Below are 15,379 nucleotides of genomic sequence, written 5' to 3' on the forward strand. Positions count from 1 at the left end.
GCAGCAAAACACCATATGAAGACCGACGTCAGGCTCCTCTTTCTTCTTCGACATCTACATCAAGGTTGAGAGGGGGTTCCTACCCTTCTTGGTATTCTACCGGCTTCAACACTTCATCCTTGATATCAGCTTTCCCCCCTGTTGTACCTTACCCTTTGCATTGCATGATTTCATCATCTTTGTACTAGGGCGCTTGGGCAAGTGAACAACCTACTGGGATACCCAAAGAGGGGCACCGGCATCCCTAGGCATTTTTGCAAATGGATCGCTGAGCTGATACTGGCACCGATTTGATCCTGCTCATCTATATCCTACCCAACCTTCTGGGATACCCAAAGAGGGGCACTGGCATCCCTAGGCATTTTTGCAAATGGATCTCTCCATACCCACTTCCCAAGGTCCCCCTAAAGTCTTTGTAGCAACCTCCTCCTGTATGCCCAATGTCTCCATCCATCCATCATGCAAGTCTTGAAGGTATGGGTCCAAGTACCAAGTCCTGTCAAAATGAGCCACAACTCTAATCCTCTGTCGAGAGAATCCTATTAACTCTAATTGATCCAAATCCTCTCACCTAAGTTTGCCATCCATCTCTACTAAGAAAGTAAACACACACTCTCCATTGATGGCTACCACTACCAGAAGGACCTTTCCTATGATGACGAGCCCAATCCATGTCTACAAAGTCTCTATGTCAATCCTTTATTCAAGGGATACCATCTCCCCACTGCTCTCCATTATGGCTCTAGCCCTCCTAATGCCTCGAAGCCTCTGTATTTGTGTATGAGCCAACAACTCAACAAGTTGAAGATTACATAGTGAAAACCGATCACTTTGCTTGCAACTCCTTATAAGATCCTTGAAAAGAACCTCATTATAGGCTAAAGAATAGAGAGCTACAACTTCTCTAACTCACTGCTTTGGAAATTCCATCCTTTGAATGAGATGAACCAACCCCTCAGATAGTATCTAGCATGTCTCATCATGGCATAATCTCCTCGAAAGTTGCAATGAGGCATGTGTTGATAAGATCCCAATAGCTCAACAAAAAGTAATTTCAAAATATATCATCTCCTAGACACTTGCCCAAGGGCAAGGCCAAAAGTGCCTTCTCTCTCAACCTTCTCTGTGAAAAGAGCCATCACATGCCTACTCCTATTAGTGGTCACCCTTCTAGTGCTCTATCAAAACATCTCCCTATCTCTCTCATAGCCAAGGTTTCTAGCCCTCGATTCTAACAAAGTTGTGTAGTACTATGTAGCCACCTACCTCACCTATTGAGGACCTTATGCAATTAGTCGTGGTTCCCTCCCCCCCCCCCCCCCCCCGGTCAAAATGATTGAGTGACCAAAGAGACAATAGGGTTTGCGGGGGAAAACACGGTGTGTGTACAGGAAACACTGAGAAAGAAAAGAAACACAAAAGATGATGAAAGATGAATCATGCTGATGAAGTGAATCTGATATAAGGGTGCCGTAGCACAAAGGAAGCCCTGGAGTGCAGGAACACTGCCGAAGAAGCCTCTGAGTCTGCAAACACAAGATGAGGAGGCGTTGCCTGGAGCAGGGAGACTGCCGTCCAAGGGTGAGGAGCTTCTGAATCTGCAAATGCACGGATGAAGAGTGGTATCAACGAGCAGGGAGACAACCAATGAAGCCTCCGTCTGCAAACGCAAGCCTGATGAGGTGGCACCAACTGCTGGAGTGACATTAGGAGGGTGGGAAGCAGCCAGAAACCAAACACAAGGTGCAACTGCCTCTGATGAAGGTGACGCTTGCTGGAGAGAGACGCCAAATGGTCAAGAACCTCCCTAGCAGCCAAACGCAAGAAGATGGAGTCGCCAGAAGGGTGGAGGATGATGCGAGATAGGGTGGTGTCAAAAGATGACGTACTAGCGAGACAGTAGGGTTTGCGGGGAAGAATACAGAGTGAACTCGGCAAACATGGAGAAGAGAAGAGAAGAGAGAAGAAACTCTAATGAATGAAATGATGAAGTTCTGAATCATGGAGTAAATGTGATACAAGGGAACAAGGGTACCGTAGCATAAGGAAGATGATGAAGACAATCCGGCCTCCTGAAGGGGTGTGACGGCAATGGAGAGGCTGAAAAGAAGAAGTGACAAACTAAATGAATCAGCCGTAAAGAATGAGTGATGGAGGCAACCTATAAATAGGCAAGAGACTGTCTAGGATGGCGCCCCACTGTGGGCGCCCAGCCCCTTTTTGGAGCCATCCACTGTTAAACCCTAAACACAAAACGTGAAACCCTAAACACAAAATGCACAGCTCAAACTGCATGTGAAGGGTTTCCCAACACCCCCTCTCAGGCCCAAAAGGGGAACAAGAGAAGAGTGGTGTGGAGATGCAATGCTACATATTGAAGAATGCTCATGCAGCAGGTGCCACTTGGATAGTATCCCTCGTGGGGAAATTGTTCACTTGCCCAAGCGCCCTAGTACAAAGATGATGAAAACATGCAATGCATAGGAGGAATGTCGGACTTTATGTGGTACCAATATGCTTGTACTCGATCTCAGGAGGTGACTCCATGCTGACGAAGTGACCAAGGCAAGAAGAGAAGAAGAGGAAGAAGATGTAGAGGATCCCTAAGATCCAAGATTTCCACTTGAAAGGGAACTTGTAGTAAAGAATAATAGACAAAGTGAACTAGAGAACCCAAAACTCAACCTTGGGAGAGAAGACACTAGCTCCGTGCATCCATGCAAGAAGGAATCCCAAGGCCTCATCACCAAGTCGCGGCTGAACCTCCATGGCCCCAATCTAGGTAGATCCTCAACATCCTAGGTATCAATAGGTGAGATAACCACTCGAAGAAAACCACCCCATCCAAGGGTAGAAAAAGAAGGTAAAAGACCTCTGCTAGGGTGTGCGAAGGATTGAGCAGGGGGTGGGGACCCCCTTTGAAACTTGAGGAATAGGAGCCCCCTCTGAAGTCGCAGTAGATGTAGATGCCCCCTTAGAAGGCAAAGAAAGATCATCCCCCTCTTAATCCCCCTCTGAGGTAGATAGGGAATCCAAAAACTCATGGATCACGAACTCTGAAATGTCTAAGGATAAAGGAAGTGCTACCAATCGTGCCAAAGAAGGTATCTGGGGTGGTGAAGAACTCCCAAAGGTGGCCTCTCGAACCTGAGTAGATGAGGGTGAAGGGTGGGGCTCACACTGAGCAATGAGTGAGCAACAGTCGCTACTTCTCAATGGAGCGGACTGGGAAGCCGAAGAAGAGAAAGGAGTCAAGCAGCCTCTGTCTCTCGAAGGAGCGGACTGACAAGAAAATGGTATCAAACAATCATTATCTCTCGATGGAGCGAGCTGCAGAACTGTGGGCCGTGGTAGCCACTGTACCCGAAAATAGATGGAAAAAGATTACCGTTGGCATTGCAACGATCTCTAGGAGGTCGTAGCACCAATCGATCCTCCATGTGCTCGAAAGGACTTAGTGCGCATCGGATGCGTCTTATTGCCTCGAGCATAGTACTCTGATAGCCGATGCAGAAGAATCTCTGTGGCCCAGAAAGGAAAGGTGGCACAAGGAGTGCTTGGTGGAAGATGCATATACTCTAGGGGGTGGGGACCAAAGGTCGAAGTCGACCAGCATCAATGGTCTGTCCCATGATCCCACAGTAGAAGCACCCAATAGTCTAGTCATATGTTGGTAAAGAAGCCATGGATACCAGTGTGCCTTGTTGAAGAAGAAAGAGGTGGAAGAGGTCAGCCACGAACCGCGAACCGCAATGTCCGCCTCAAGGGGTGTGAGGGCAGTATAAAGCACAAACTGCAATGTCCACTGCAAGGGGTGGGAGGGCAGTGGAAGGGCTGGAAGTGAGCTACCAATGGGAGGAGGATGCTACCAACAGTAAGAGGTTGCAACCAATAGAAAAACGCAAGTGAGGAGAGAGAAAGACTAAAAACGCAGGAAAAACCAACAACGGCAATCAGTATGCTAAAATCAACTCCGAACAATGTGTGGTAGGCTGAAAACAGGCACCAAACTATTATAGACAGCAATGGCAAGCTTGGACCGCGATGTCCTCCACGTTCGGGGTGTGGGCAGCAAGCTGAAATACCTGAAATCTGCAAAAACGAGATTGTTTTCTAAATGAAGAGCGATCAGCAACAGTCGCTCTACTGTAAACGGCTGCAGACTGCGGTTGGAAGGCTAGAAACAGGCGGCAGACTTTAGATGACAGCAAGGGACAGCTAAGACTACGATGTTCTCTGCAAAAGGGGTGTGGGCAGCAAGCTGAAAACACCTGAAACCTGCAAAAACGAGATTTTGATGTAACGGAAGAAGAAGAGAAGTGGATGCCAAACCCACCACCGGTCTTTGCTATCACTGGAGTGGAGGATCTTTGCCGCTGTTTGAGCAGATCCAGCTCTGATACCATGTCAAAAGATGACGTACCAGTATGACAGTAGGGTTTGCGAGGAGGAACACAGAGTGAACTCGGCAAACATGGAGAAGAGAAGAGAAGAGAAGAGAGAAGAAACTCTGATGGATGGAATGATGAAGTTCTAAATTATGGAGTGAATGTGATACAAGGGAACAAGGGTGTTGTAGCACAAGGAAGATGATGAAGACAGCCACGAACCATGAACCGCAATGTCCTCCTGAAGGGGTGTGAGGACAATGGAGAGGTTGGGGAGAAGAGGTGACGGACTGAATGAATCGGCCGTAAAGAATGAGTGATAGAGGCAGCCTATAAATAGGCAAGAGACACTCTAGGGTGGCGCCCCACTATGGGCACCCAGCCCCTTTTTGGGGCTGTCCACTGTGAAACCCTAAACACAAAACGCAAAACTCAAACTGCATGTGAAGGGTGTAGGAGCACAGAAGATGATGTCACCGATAATGGAGGATGGACACCACGTGAAGCGGAGCACACTACCATCATAAACGCAGCCAACTGGAGATGAAGGCTGGCGCCAGGAGAGTGTGGAGATGGTGGTAGGAGAGGAAAGAGAGAGATGATGAAAGATAGAGATGATGGTAGATGACAGATTGAAGGATCAGCCGTAAAGAATGAATGAGAGAGTGGCCTATAAATAGGCACAATCAATCTAGGGTGGCACCCCTTTTTGGGGTTGCAGACCCTAAACGCAAAATGCAAAAACGCAAACTGCGTGTGAAGGGTGAAGGGTTTCTCAATGCCCTCTCTCAAGCCCAAAAAGGGAAACAAGAGAAGAGTGAGGTGGAGATGCAATGCTACATGCTAAAGAATACTCATGCAGCAAGTGCCACTTGGACAGTGTCCCTCATGGGGAAATTGTTCACTTGCCCAAGCGCCCTAGTACAAAGATGATGAAAACATGCAATGCATAGGAGGAATGTTTGTGTGGTGCCGAGAACCATAAGGATATGCCGGTACTTGATCTCAGGAGTTGACTCCATGCTAACCAAAGGATGAAGAAGATCCGCCCTATAATCTGAGAATACCACTTGACAGGATACCTTTGAAGATAGTCAAGAGACTGGATGAGCTGTAGAACCCAAAACTCAAAATCGGGAGAGAAGCCACTAGCTCCATGACTCCATGCTGAAAGGAATACGAAGGCCTAGTCACCAAGTCGCTACTGAAGATCCAAGGGCCTTGATCTACGTAGGTCCTCTAGATCCTGGGTATAAGTAGAGAAAATGATTGCTCAAAGGAGAGCCACTCCTCGAAAGTGAAAGGTGGTGGTGTGTGAAGAACCTCATGGCAAATAGGGTCCCTCTCTAAATTGGAAGGAGTAGAAGTAGGAGCCCCCTCTGAAGCTGAAGAAATAAAATCCCCCTCTGAATCCCAATCTGAGAGAGAAAGAAAATCCAACCACTCATGGCTCACAGACTGCGAAGCATCAAATGATGAAGGAAGTGCCGCCAATCGTGCCGAAGAAGATATCTAGGACTCCAAAGAAAAAACCAGAAAGCACCTAGAAGTGGCCTCTCGAACCTAAGTGGAGGAGAGTGGGGAAGAAGGAGGCTCAGGATGAGCCAAGGGTGGGGAATAGTTGCGGGCACTCAAGAGAGTGGACTGTGGAGGAGATGTGGACTGTGAAAGCCACTTTACCTGGAAGTGGGTGGGGGAAACCTTCGTGCAATGGGGTGGTCTCCAAGAGGGCTTATCACCTCGTAAGGTCTTAGAGCCTCCGTGTGCTCGAAAGGACTTAGTGCGCGTTGGATGCGGCTTATTGCCTTGACCAAAATACTTTGATAGCCGATGTAGAACGATCTCTGTGGCCCAAAAAGAAGAGGTGGTACAAGGAGTGCCTAGTGGAAGACGCATGTACTCCGGAGGGGTGGGGAGCAAAGGTCGATGTCGACAATCTTCAGTGGGATGACCATTCGTGCTGCAATAGTAGCACCCAATAGAAGGGCAATTTGTCGATGGAGACGCCATGGTACCGGTGTGGCAAATTGGAGAGGGTGGGAGGGAGAAAAATGATATCTCCCAATGTGCAGCGAAAATAGTAGAGAAATCAGATGTTGATGCTGTACCCACCACCGGTCTTTGTCTTCTCTCTGATGAGGAGAATCTTTGTGGCTCTCTGAGCACCTTCGGCTCTAATACCATATCAAAATGACTAAGTGACCAGAGAGACAATAGGGTTTGTGGGGAAAAACACAGAGTATGTACGGAAAACACTGAGAGAGAAAAGAAACACAAAAGATGATGAAAGATAAATCACGTTGATGAAGTAAATCTGATACAAGGGTGTCGTAGCACAAAGGAAGCCCTGGAGTGCAAGAACACTGTCGAAGAAGCCTCTGAGTCTGCAAACACAAGATAAGGAGGTGTTGCCTGGAGCAGGGAGACTGCCGTCGAAGGGTGAGGAGCCTCTGAATTTGCAAACGTAGAGATGAAGAGTGGTACCTACGAGCAGGGAGACACCAACTAATGGAGTGACGTAAGAAGGGTGGGAAATAGCCAGGAACCAAACACAAGGTGCAAATGCATCTGATGAAGGTGATGCCTATTGGAGAGACGCAAAATGGTCAAGAACCTCCCTGGCAGCCAAACGCAAGAAGGTGGAGCCACCACAAGGGTGGAGGATGACACCAGATAGGGTGGATGCTAACGCCAAGAGAGTGTGGACTCCAAACACAAGGTGTAGCAGCACAGAAGATGTTGTCGCCAACAATGGAGGATGGACGCCAACCGAAGAGGAGCACACTACCACCATAAACGCAGCCAACTAGAGATGAAGGTTGGCGCCATGAGAGTGTGGAGATGAGAGAGATGATGGAAGAGAGAGAGTGTCAAAAGACTAACGAAGAGAGAGTGGGAGTGACGGATTGAAAGATCAGCCGTAAAGAATGAATGCGAGAGTGGCCTATAAATAGGCACAGTCAATTTTTTGGGGCTGCAAACCCTAAACGCAAAACACAAACTGCGGGTGAAGGGTGAAGGGTTTCTCAACACCCCCCCCCCTGGAGTACATTGGCTCTCTCTCTCTCTCTCTCTCTCTCTCTCTCTCTCTCTCTCTCTCTCTCTGTGTGAGGCCATGTCTCCTCATAGCGTCCTCTTTGAAGGAAGAAATAATCTCTTGTAGGCTCTCGTCCAAGCCTCTAGTGGCCCCCCAATTGAGAAGGGTCTAGCTCTCCAAATCTTGGTGACTAACTCTTTGAGCTTCTTCTGGCGCATGTCATTTGGAATCCTAACACTAAAGTGAGGTCATTTGACTCTCTCAAAATAAACTAGTTGAACCAATGAATGGTCCAAGAGAGTGATCCTAGGAATGATGCCATGCAGTCCACCTCTGTCACAAGCCCAATCATCGACGTAGACCATGTTTGTTGAGCTGAAAATGCATTATACACTTATAGCTCTTTATTACAGCCCCAAAACTCAATTATTACCAAACTTTCATTAAAAAGAAATTCATTCCTAGAGTGCGTCTATGTCCCAAAAGTCAAACCCTAAGTTAGGAGGATCCACTCATCTATAAATAAATAGGCTGCCTACCACTCAGTCCATCCTTATTTTGCAAATTGTTGGCACCTATTCTCTGCTATCCACACCCCTTCCGGCAGATATCTCAGTTCGAGCTTGCTGTCTACAGCTTGGTGCCTGCTTCCAGCCCTCTATAAATAAATAGGCTGCCTACCACTCAGTCCATCCTTATTTTGCAAATTGTTGGCACCTATTCTCTGCTATTCACACCCCTTCCGGCAGATATCTCAGTTTGAGCGTGCTGTCTACAGCTTGGTGCCTGCTTCCAGCCCTCCATCTGCTGCATATAGCTACTGGTGGGAGTTTTTCAGCCTGCTACCACAGTTGCCAGCCATCACCACCAGTTGAGCGACCTCCATAGGCAGTGTTTGCTGCTGAACAACAAGTTTCTGCCTGTGTTTTCTTCATCCAGCCAGCCTGCCATACATCATTCAATACTGTGTTTTCAGTCTCCAGCAGCTGCCCACCTCATTTTCACACATTTTGTGCTTCTGCCTACCATTCAAGCTGTCCCAAACCTGTCCAGCACTAATCCAAACTCTCCAAATCTGCATTTGCTGCTGCTGTATACTTTCAAAGGCTGCATGCTGCATTTCGGCATCCATGCAAAGAACAAAACACTCTCCAACTCACACTCTCTGCCCCAATCCTAGAGACAGATGAGTTCAAGGTTTTGCATTCACTTTGCATAGTGTGTTTTCTGCATGAGCATTGTATTTATTCATTATTCTTCATTCATCTTCTATGTTCATTGTCTCTAAGTTACCCTAACCCTACTAAGTTCTTTATCGGTCCATGGTTTGTCATGCAATTGTGTTTGTTGTTCGTAGATGAGTATTTCTTTACACTATCAATCCTAGAAAAGACCCTAGCTCTTGCTGCCCTATCTCTCCCAGAGAAGTGAGAATGTGGATCTACCAAACTCAGCTGTAAGCTGAGGAGCATGTCCTCTAATCTAAATTATGAGCTCCTCCCATGCAACCTATTCTCCTGCGCTAATAGTCTCTATACATATGCCTCTCCTATCCTTCCAAGGCCTCAACCATGTTGAAGTCTCCATCTACTTTCCAAGGGACAACAACTAAGTCTCGCCTGTTTTTGATGTCCCATGGAATATACCTTATCAAAACTTCTCTCAGCTAGCTCTCTTGCCTCGAAACAAGGGAGGGAACTCGAAAGTCCCTAAGTCTAATGAGCATTCATTCACTAGGTGACACAGATCTAGGATCAACCTTGGAACATGCAGCCCACTCCACCCAAAGCTTACTTGCTAGGGACTATTCCCTACAAACTGCCTCCAAAGTTTGATGGTGTAGCAAGCACCCTACAAGCTCAAACATCTAATCCTCTCATCAATTTCCAACACATGACAGGAGATGTATTCACTACCTAGTATTCCTATCAAAACTTAACTCTCATCTCAGGCATGTTATAGTACTGCAGTTTGTTAGATAGTTGCCTATTGAACCATAAACCTAGATAGTGCCTGACTTTGAAACATTAGGCTTTCATTTTACATTTCATTCCTAGCCCTTTGTGGTTGAGGATAATTACCTTAGCCAATGTGGTGGAAGGCCTAACCTATATGGTGAAGACCTTGAAAGGGGCAGTATAGAGATGGATACACACCTAAAACCCTAAGCGGTAATAAATTAATACCGTAGCCCAAAAAGGTGGAAAGTCATCTTTAGCTTGGAAAGATGGAAGAGAGAGAAAGTGCAAAGAAGGATAATATCTTTAGGAATATGCACTTAAGTTGTTCATGTTTTGCATTGAGTTCTTCCTTCCGCCCTGGTTTGGTCACTTTTAGGCATTCATAGTTTCGCATCTAATTTTTCAAATTTAGTCGATTGTTTATTTTGACAAGTAGCATGCATTTATATATGGCACTTTTACTTTATTACTCACACTTTATGTATGTAGAATAATCAACAACACATTTCCATACATCCAGTTGAAGACTTCTGCCCACTTGTCAATCATGCCCCAAACTTGGGAAATTTTTCTCTATTTGCAAATTTCTTCCAAACTCATATTTTGTCACATACAAGTAAAATTATCTAAGTGTTGTGAAATCCTAGCTTCTTCCAGAGATATCTGGTTCATCTTTTATTGATGTGATCAAGACAAGATGATAAACAGTCAAATTCAGCTTTGTAGCAAATCAACTAAACCAAGCTGATCATAAACAATCAGCAGCTTCCTAAATTGTAGACGCTGAGTAAATGAAATAAGCATAAATTAAAATCAATTATCTACTATTTTTCATAACCTGACACTTGAGTAAACAGTCAACATAAATCAGTATGAAGTATCCTCAAGTCACAAAAAAAGGCAGGTTCAGTTCTTACAGAAGGCCTTGAGCTGATCAGTTGTGTTCAATTTCAGCTTCTCACTAGTCCAATGGTTACTAACCTGGTCATCTACATGATGAGCAGTTAGAAGAAATGCCAGTTTGTTCTTTCTACATGCACCTTCAAGAAGCCTGTACCTGCAGCATTGAGAAACCTAGGTGTTTCGCACTGCTTGCAGAACAAATACCTGGCCCAAATTTTAAAATGGATGACTCAATATTTATTTTTAGAAAGTTACAATAACCTTGCCTCACGAGCCTCTTCTTGTAATCGACCTTGTGTCGGTCTGCCATTCTCCCAAGTACATTCCAGAACTTCACACTGAATCCCTTTATCAAAAGAGATGCAGATTAAATGTTGCCAAAGAATTCTCTGGAAAAAAAAAAGGTTGCCGAAGCAAGAGAAAACAAGGGGCATTTGTTTTGTTAGCTCTATTAAATATTTTGATGAGAATCCTCTCAGAAACTTCAATGACCTTTCTGCCTTTTTCCTTCACTTTATTGCTTCTTTCAACTTCTCCTTTCACTGTTAAACCTTCGCCATAATCTTGCTATTCTATTTATGCATGCATACACATGTAACTAAAATATTTATTATATCTTCAATTTAGAGCATATTTATATATATCCACAATATCTATTTTAACAAGGCAAATCCACTTTTGTTGGATTAGTTGCACTCCATTATAACAACCAATTGATGGTGGCAACTTTGATGTTACATGCTCACAGCAGACATGCAACAGGTTCCTTGAAATAGTGTAGCAGTTAGGGAACCACAACTACAAGCAGAACCTTTATTTCATAATTTTAGATAGGAAAAAATGCAACAAAAAACCAAACTAATCTCAGATGAAAATCAAAACTATGGTAGAATTCTTGATAGAAGAAGACATTTGCATATCTGAAGAGAGGAGGAGAAGAAAGTAAAGAGAGGAGAAACATAAATGATCTGCGCACAATGAATAAATAGTGGAATGTGTGGTATGAATGTGTGAGAGATGGATGTCCTATAAATAGGACAAAAGTGGGACAAAATTGGATTGAGACAAGTCACGAGTGAGCAGACATAAAACTGATCCATTCCTAAAAGGTGCCTGGCCCAAAATATGGGTGTAATCCAAAATGGAGCCACACAAACTCCTAACACCCCCTCTCAACAGCAGTTTGAGGAAGCAAAATGAGAACCCAAATGTGCTGAGGAAAAGATAGAAAAGGAAATGTATAAGAGTGTATGAGGGCAAAACACAAAACCTCCTCTCAAAAGCGGAATATGGCTCTCCAAATGAGAAGATAGCTCAATGAGAATATATCTGATAGAAGGTGCTCGAAAGAGGAGCCTAGAAGAAGAGAGGGTATGCAACATGCTCTCAAATAATGTGGTCAGATGTCCCATGTCAACCCAATCCTGAAGAAACTTCCTACTGATACTAGGAGATCGAACTCTAGATCTAGTAACAACTGAGCCTGGAATTAGAATCCTCCATCATGTTCAACACGAGAACATACAAGCAGGGGAAGCTCTTGCATCTAGTAAATCCTCAAAAAAAAACGTACAAAAGAATCCTTTAGAAAGGCTGGAAAAGCAGTCCCCCTCAAATTCTCAAACATACAAAAAGATAGCCAAGATGCCATCCAGAATTGTGATAGCCCCATGTGGGACTAGGATGGCCCAATCAAGTATTAGGACGTAGGGGGTGCATAGAAATGAAAAGGATACAAAAGGCCTTGAATCTCCATGTCTCAAAGATCGAGGCAAAGGTGTGTTGGCCAACCATCATTGAGACTTGGATTCATATCAAATTGACATGCATTAATACCTAATTTTACTCCTCTAAAAAATCCCAAAAAGCATGATTTATGTTAAAAGCCCTATTTGTGCATAGTAGGAGAAATGCCCAAAAATCCCCTATAATGAAGATAATGATGAGGGACAATAAATGAAACTCGCAAGTGGCAATACGTCCTTATATAGGGGGTTTTGGGGCAATCATCATGCTATCCAAATAAATGCCCTTTTTCATAAATAATTATTTTTTGGGCTGTTTTGTGGAGTTAATAGGCCTGACTAAGAGCCTACAAGACACACAGATGCTGTGGATATCTTCTTTTGGGTAGCCCAAGTGAATGGGTCCTACGATTATTTTTCCTTAAGGCAAATAATAGATACTAGGATCCCCCATGAAAGAATAGCGATATGTGGCAAGGGTAGTAGTGATGAAGATCAAGCAAGATATAGAAGAGAAAAGGTTGCCAATGCAGTTGAACATGACTGTTGTGTTAGCGAGATCAGGTCCTGGCCGGCCGTACAGGCGCCACGTGGCAGCCTGGTCGGACTGACCAGTCGGACAGCCACGTGGCAGTCCGACTGTACTGTACCAGGCATTAAATGCAGCTGACCTGCTTTTCTGGGCGCATTCTGGCTGGCTATTTATAGCCGATATTCTGCACAGTCTTTTACACTTCTGTTTGCAGATTTCAGGCTGGAGATCGTGCAGACTATAGCAGACTTCGAGGTGAACAGCAGGTTGCATCGTCGAGGTGGAGACACGTAGTCCTGCGCACTGCGCCCGTGTACATATCTACATATCTTTGTATACATCACACTTTATACAGCAGATCTTCATCGTCCACTGTCTCTTTCTCTTTCTCTCTTCTCTCTGCGTTCACTCTCTCTCTCAGTCTTGGTCCCACGCTTCCGCATCGCTGCACTCTGACATGGTATCAGAGCAGTGAAGAAGGGCTGACTGAGTGAAGAACCTACCTGAAGAGGAGATTCCATCGCGACACAAGGCTGCGTTTCCAGCGTTCGAGGGCGAGCGGGAGGGCTGCGCATCGGAACAAGGCTGAAGTGAGCGTGGGCGCGCGGGAAAGGAGACCAATTGGTGGATTTGCTGCTGTTTGCTGCTGTTTGAAGAGGAGGAAGGCTGTATTTTCAGCTTTCAAGTGCAGGTTTCACTTTTTCATCGCCTCCGGCGAGTGAAGAAGGTTCGGGACGCGGAAGAAAGAGCCCTAGCAAGCTGCGTTTTCACAGTCAGAGGGGGCTGCTTTTGTGTTTGTGCAGGCATTACAGGTGAATATGTCTACAGAGATTGACTTGGAGTTCCAGACGATCATGGATCGGAAGGTGCCTGTCTTACCGGCTCTTCCCATAGATCAAAAGCTCGATGGCGACAATTACCGCATCTGGCGCGTGATGATATTGACCATTCTTGAGTCTTACGATTTGGTGGAGCTTGTACAGGAGGAGATCGATCGGCCCTCGGTGAGAGATGAGTCCAAACTCTCTTCCGATGCTCGTGCGGAGTTGGCCAAGGCTCAATCTCATTGGGACAAACTGAATGCCCGGATTCGTTTTTTTTCTTTTTATGTCTTCTACTACAGCCGTGATAGCCCACATCAAGCACTTGACGGTGGCTCAGGAGATATGGCTGGAGCTTGACCAGATGTATAACCGGATGACCCTTATGAAGCAGGTTTCTTTGGAGGTGCAGATGCGGACCTTGTCCGTGAACAAGTCTTCTTCGTTGCAGGAGCACATCAACAAGCTTAGACAGCTTCAGATGCAGGTTCAGAATGCGGGGAAGCCGATTTCCTCCGAAGACATGGCGATCACACTCTTGTCCCAGTTGCCGCCACGATTCGGTGCTTTCTACTCCGCCCTTATTGCCTTGGGGCGTGAGTCTACTCTTCGGTGGGAAGAGCTGGTTCCTATGGTCTTGGACCAAGAGGAACAATTGAAGGGACAGCATGCTTCCAAGTCGGAAGCCTTGACAGGTCAAGCCTCTCAGAAGAAGGGCAAGGACCAAAAGAAGGAGGACAACAAGTCAAAGAAGGACAAGGAAAAAGAATGCACATGCCATATTTGTGGAAAGACCGGCCATTGGAAGAAGGATTGTCCCGACAAAGACAAGAAGGACACCAACAAGAAGGACACGAAGGATTCTGGAGCGGTGGCTGCACCCTCATCAGCTGTGTTTCTTCATCTAGCAGTCATTGAGGACTCTACACCGCAGGCTTCTGACGCTGCGATGACAACTCCCCAGGCTCGAGAGTGGATCGTTGACAGTGGTGCCTCTCGGCACATGACTCCTTCATCAGTTGGTGTTGCCCAGTTGTGACCTTCGCGTGGGCAGATTCTCATCGGAGATAGCTCTTCGGTGTCTATTGCAGAACGGGGTGAGATGCAGCTTATTCCAGATGGACGTGGTGGTACTCATACCTCAGAGGTCTTGCATGTGCCAGGTTTAGGGTATCATCTACTTTCGGTTCATAAGATTTGTTCACTTGGACTTTTGGTGGAGTTTGACAGTGATTCGGTGCGAGTCCTTGATCGTGGATCAAGGAAGGTTCTCTCATCAGGATATGAGGAGAACGGCATCTACAAATTGACGTCTTCTACCACTCTCCCTACTCTTCTTCTTACCTCTCAGACACAGTCAGAGCTATGGCATGCTCGGTTTGGGGTTTTTGGGTGTGATGCTTATGTTCACATTCCCAAGACTCATCGTGATAAATTTGAAGCGGCTTTCCAAAGACAGGTGTTTGTTGGCTACAGCTCTCAGACCCAAGGCTATCGTTTGTATGATCCCGTCAAGCGGGATGTGTACACCAGTCCAGATGTGCGGTTCTTGGAGGTTCCGGCCATAGCAGCGGGTGAGGAGCATCCCGTTCTTGGAGATCCAGGGGAGAGTTGGGCTCCCGAGACAGTTCCTTTGGAGCCAGCGCCTTTTGATTCCGATTCTGTTTCCAATACAGAGTCTATTGTTCCATCGGTCACCCTCGAGGAGTTACCACCAGTGGATATCCCAGAGTCTTCAGCTGATGGAGAGAGACGAGGAGAGGTCCGGCCTCCTCCTCGTTGGGCCCGTGACACACTCCGCGATTCAGGGATCGAGGGGGTCCCTGAGGAGTGGGGACCGCAGGATGGTCCGCGGCGGTCACAGAGGCACCAGGCACATTCTACGGAGCTTGTTTGCTCTAACTATTGTTTGATGACCCGTGTTATGCAGGATCAAGAGCCCACCTCCGCGAAGGAGGCTTTACAGTCCGCACCATGGAAGAAAGCTATGGA

At 46.1% G+C, this 15,379-nt stretch overlaps 1 protein-coding gene across 10 annotated transcripts in view; it reads right to left on the reverse strand.

Moving 5' to 3' along the window:
• LOC148041156 (uncharacterized) overlaps nt 1-15,379 on the reverse strand; it is a 109,103-nt gene that overhangs the window by 66,708 nt on the left and 27,016 nt on the right. For 7 of the 10 annotated variants that reach the window (XR_015690745.1, XR_015690743.1, XM_087677118.1 and 4 more), the window contains exons 3-4: nt 10,551-10,635; nt 10,368-10,443 (exon numbers count right to left, since the gene is read on the reverse strand). Coding sequence is in view for 8 of the 10 variants with exons in the window: in XM_087677118.1 (XP_087533244.1) it covers nt 10,368-10,443; nt 10,551-10,635 (161 nt within the window). In the remaining 2 variants the exon portion in view is untranslated. Of the gene's footprint in view, nt 1-10,367; nt 10,444-10,550; nt 10,679-15,379 lie in introns of all 10 variants that reach the window. The other 3 variants (XM_087677103.1, XM_087677107.1, XM_087677111.1) reach the window with 3 other exon arrangements.

The sequence above is a fragment of the Lygodium microphyllum genome, chromosome 1 (genome assembly GCF_053477565.2).
Source record: "Lygodium microphyllum isolate KBCC chromosome 1, Lygodium_microphyllum_v1.1.10, whole genome shotgun sequence".
Taxonomy (NCBI): domain Eukaryota; kingdom Viridiplantae; phylum Streptophyta; class Polypodiopsida; order Schizaeales; family Lygodiaceae; genus Lygodium; species Lygodium microphyllum.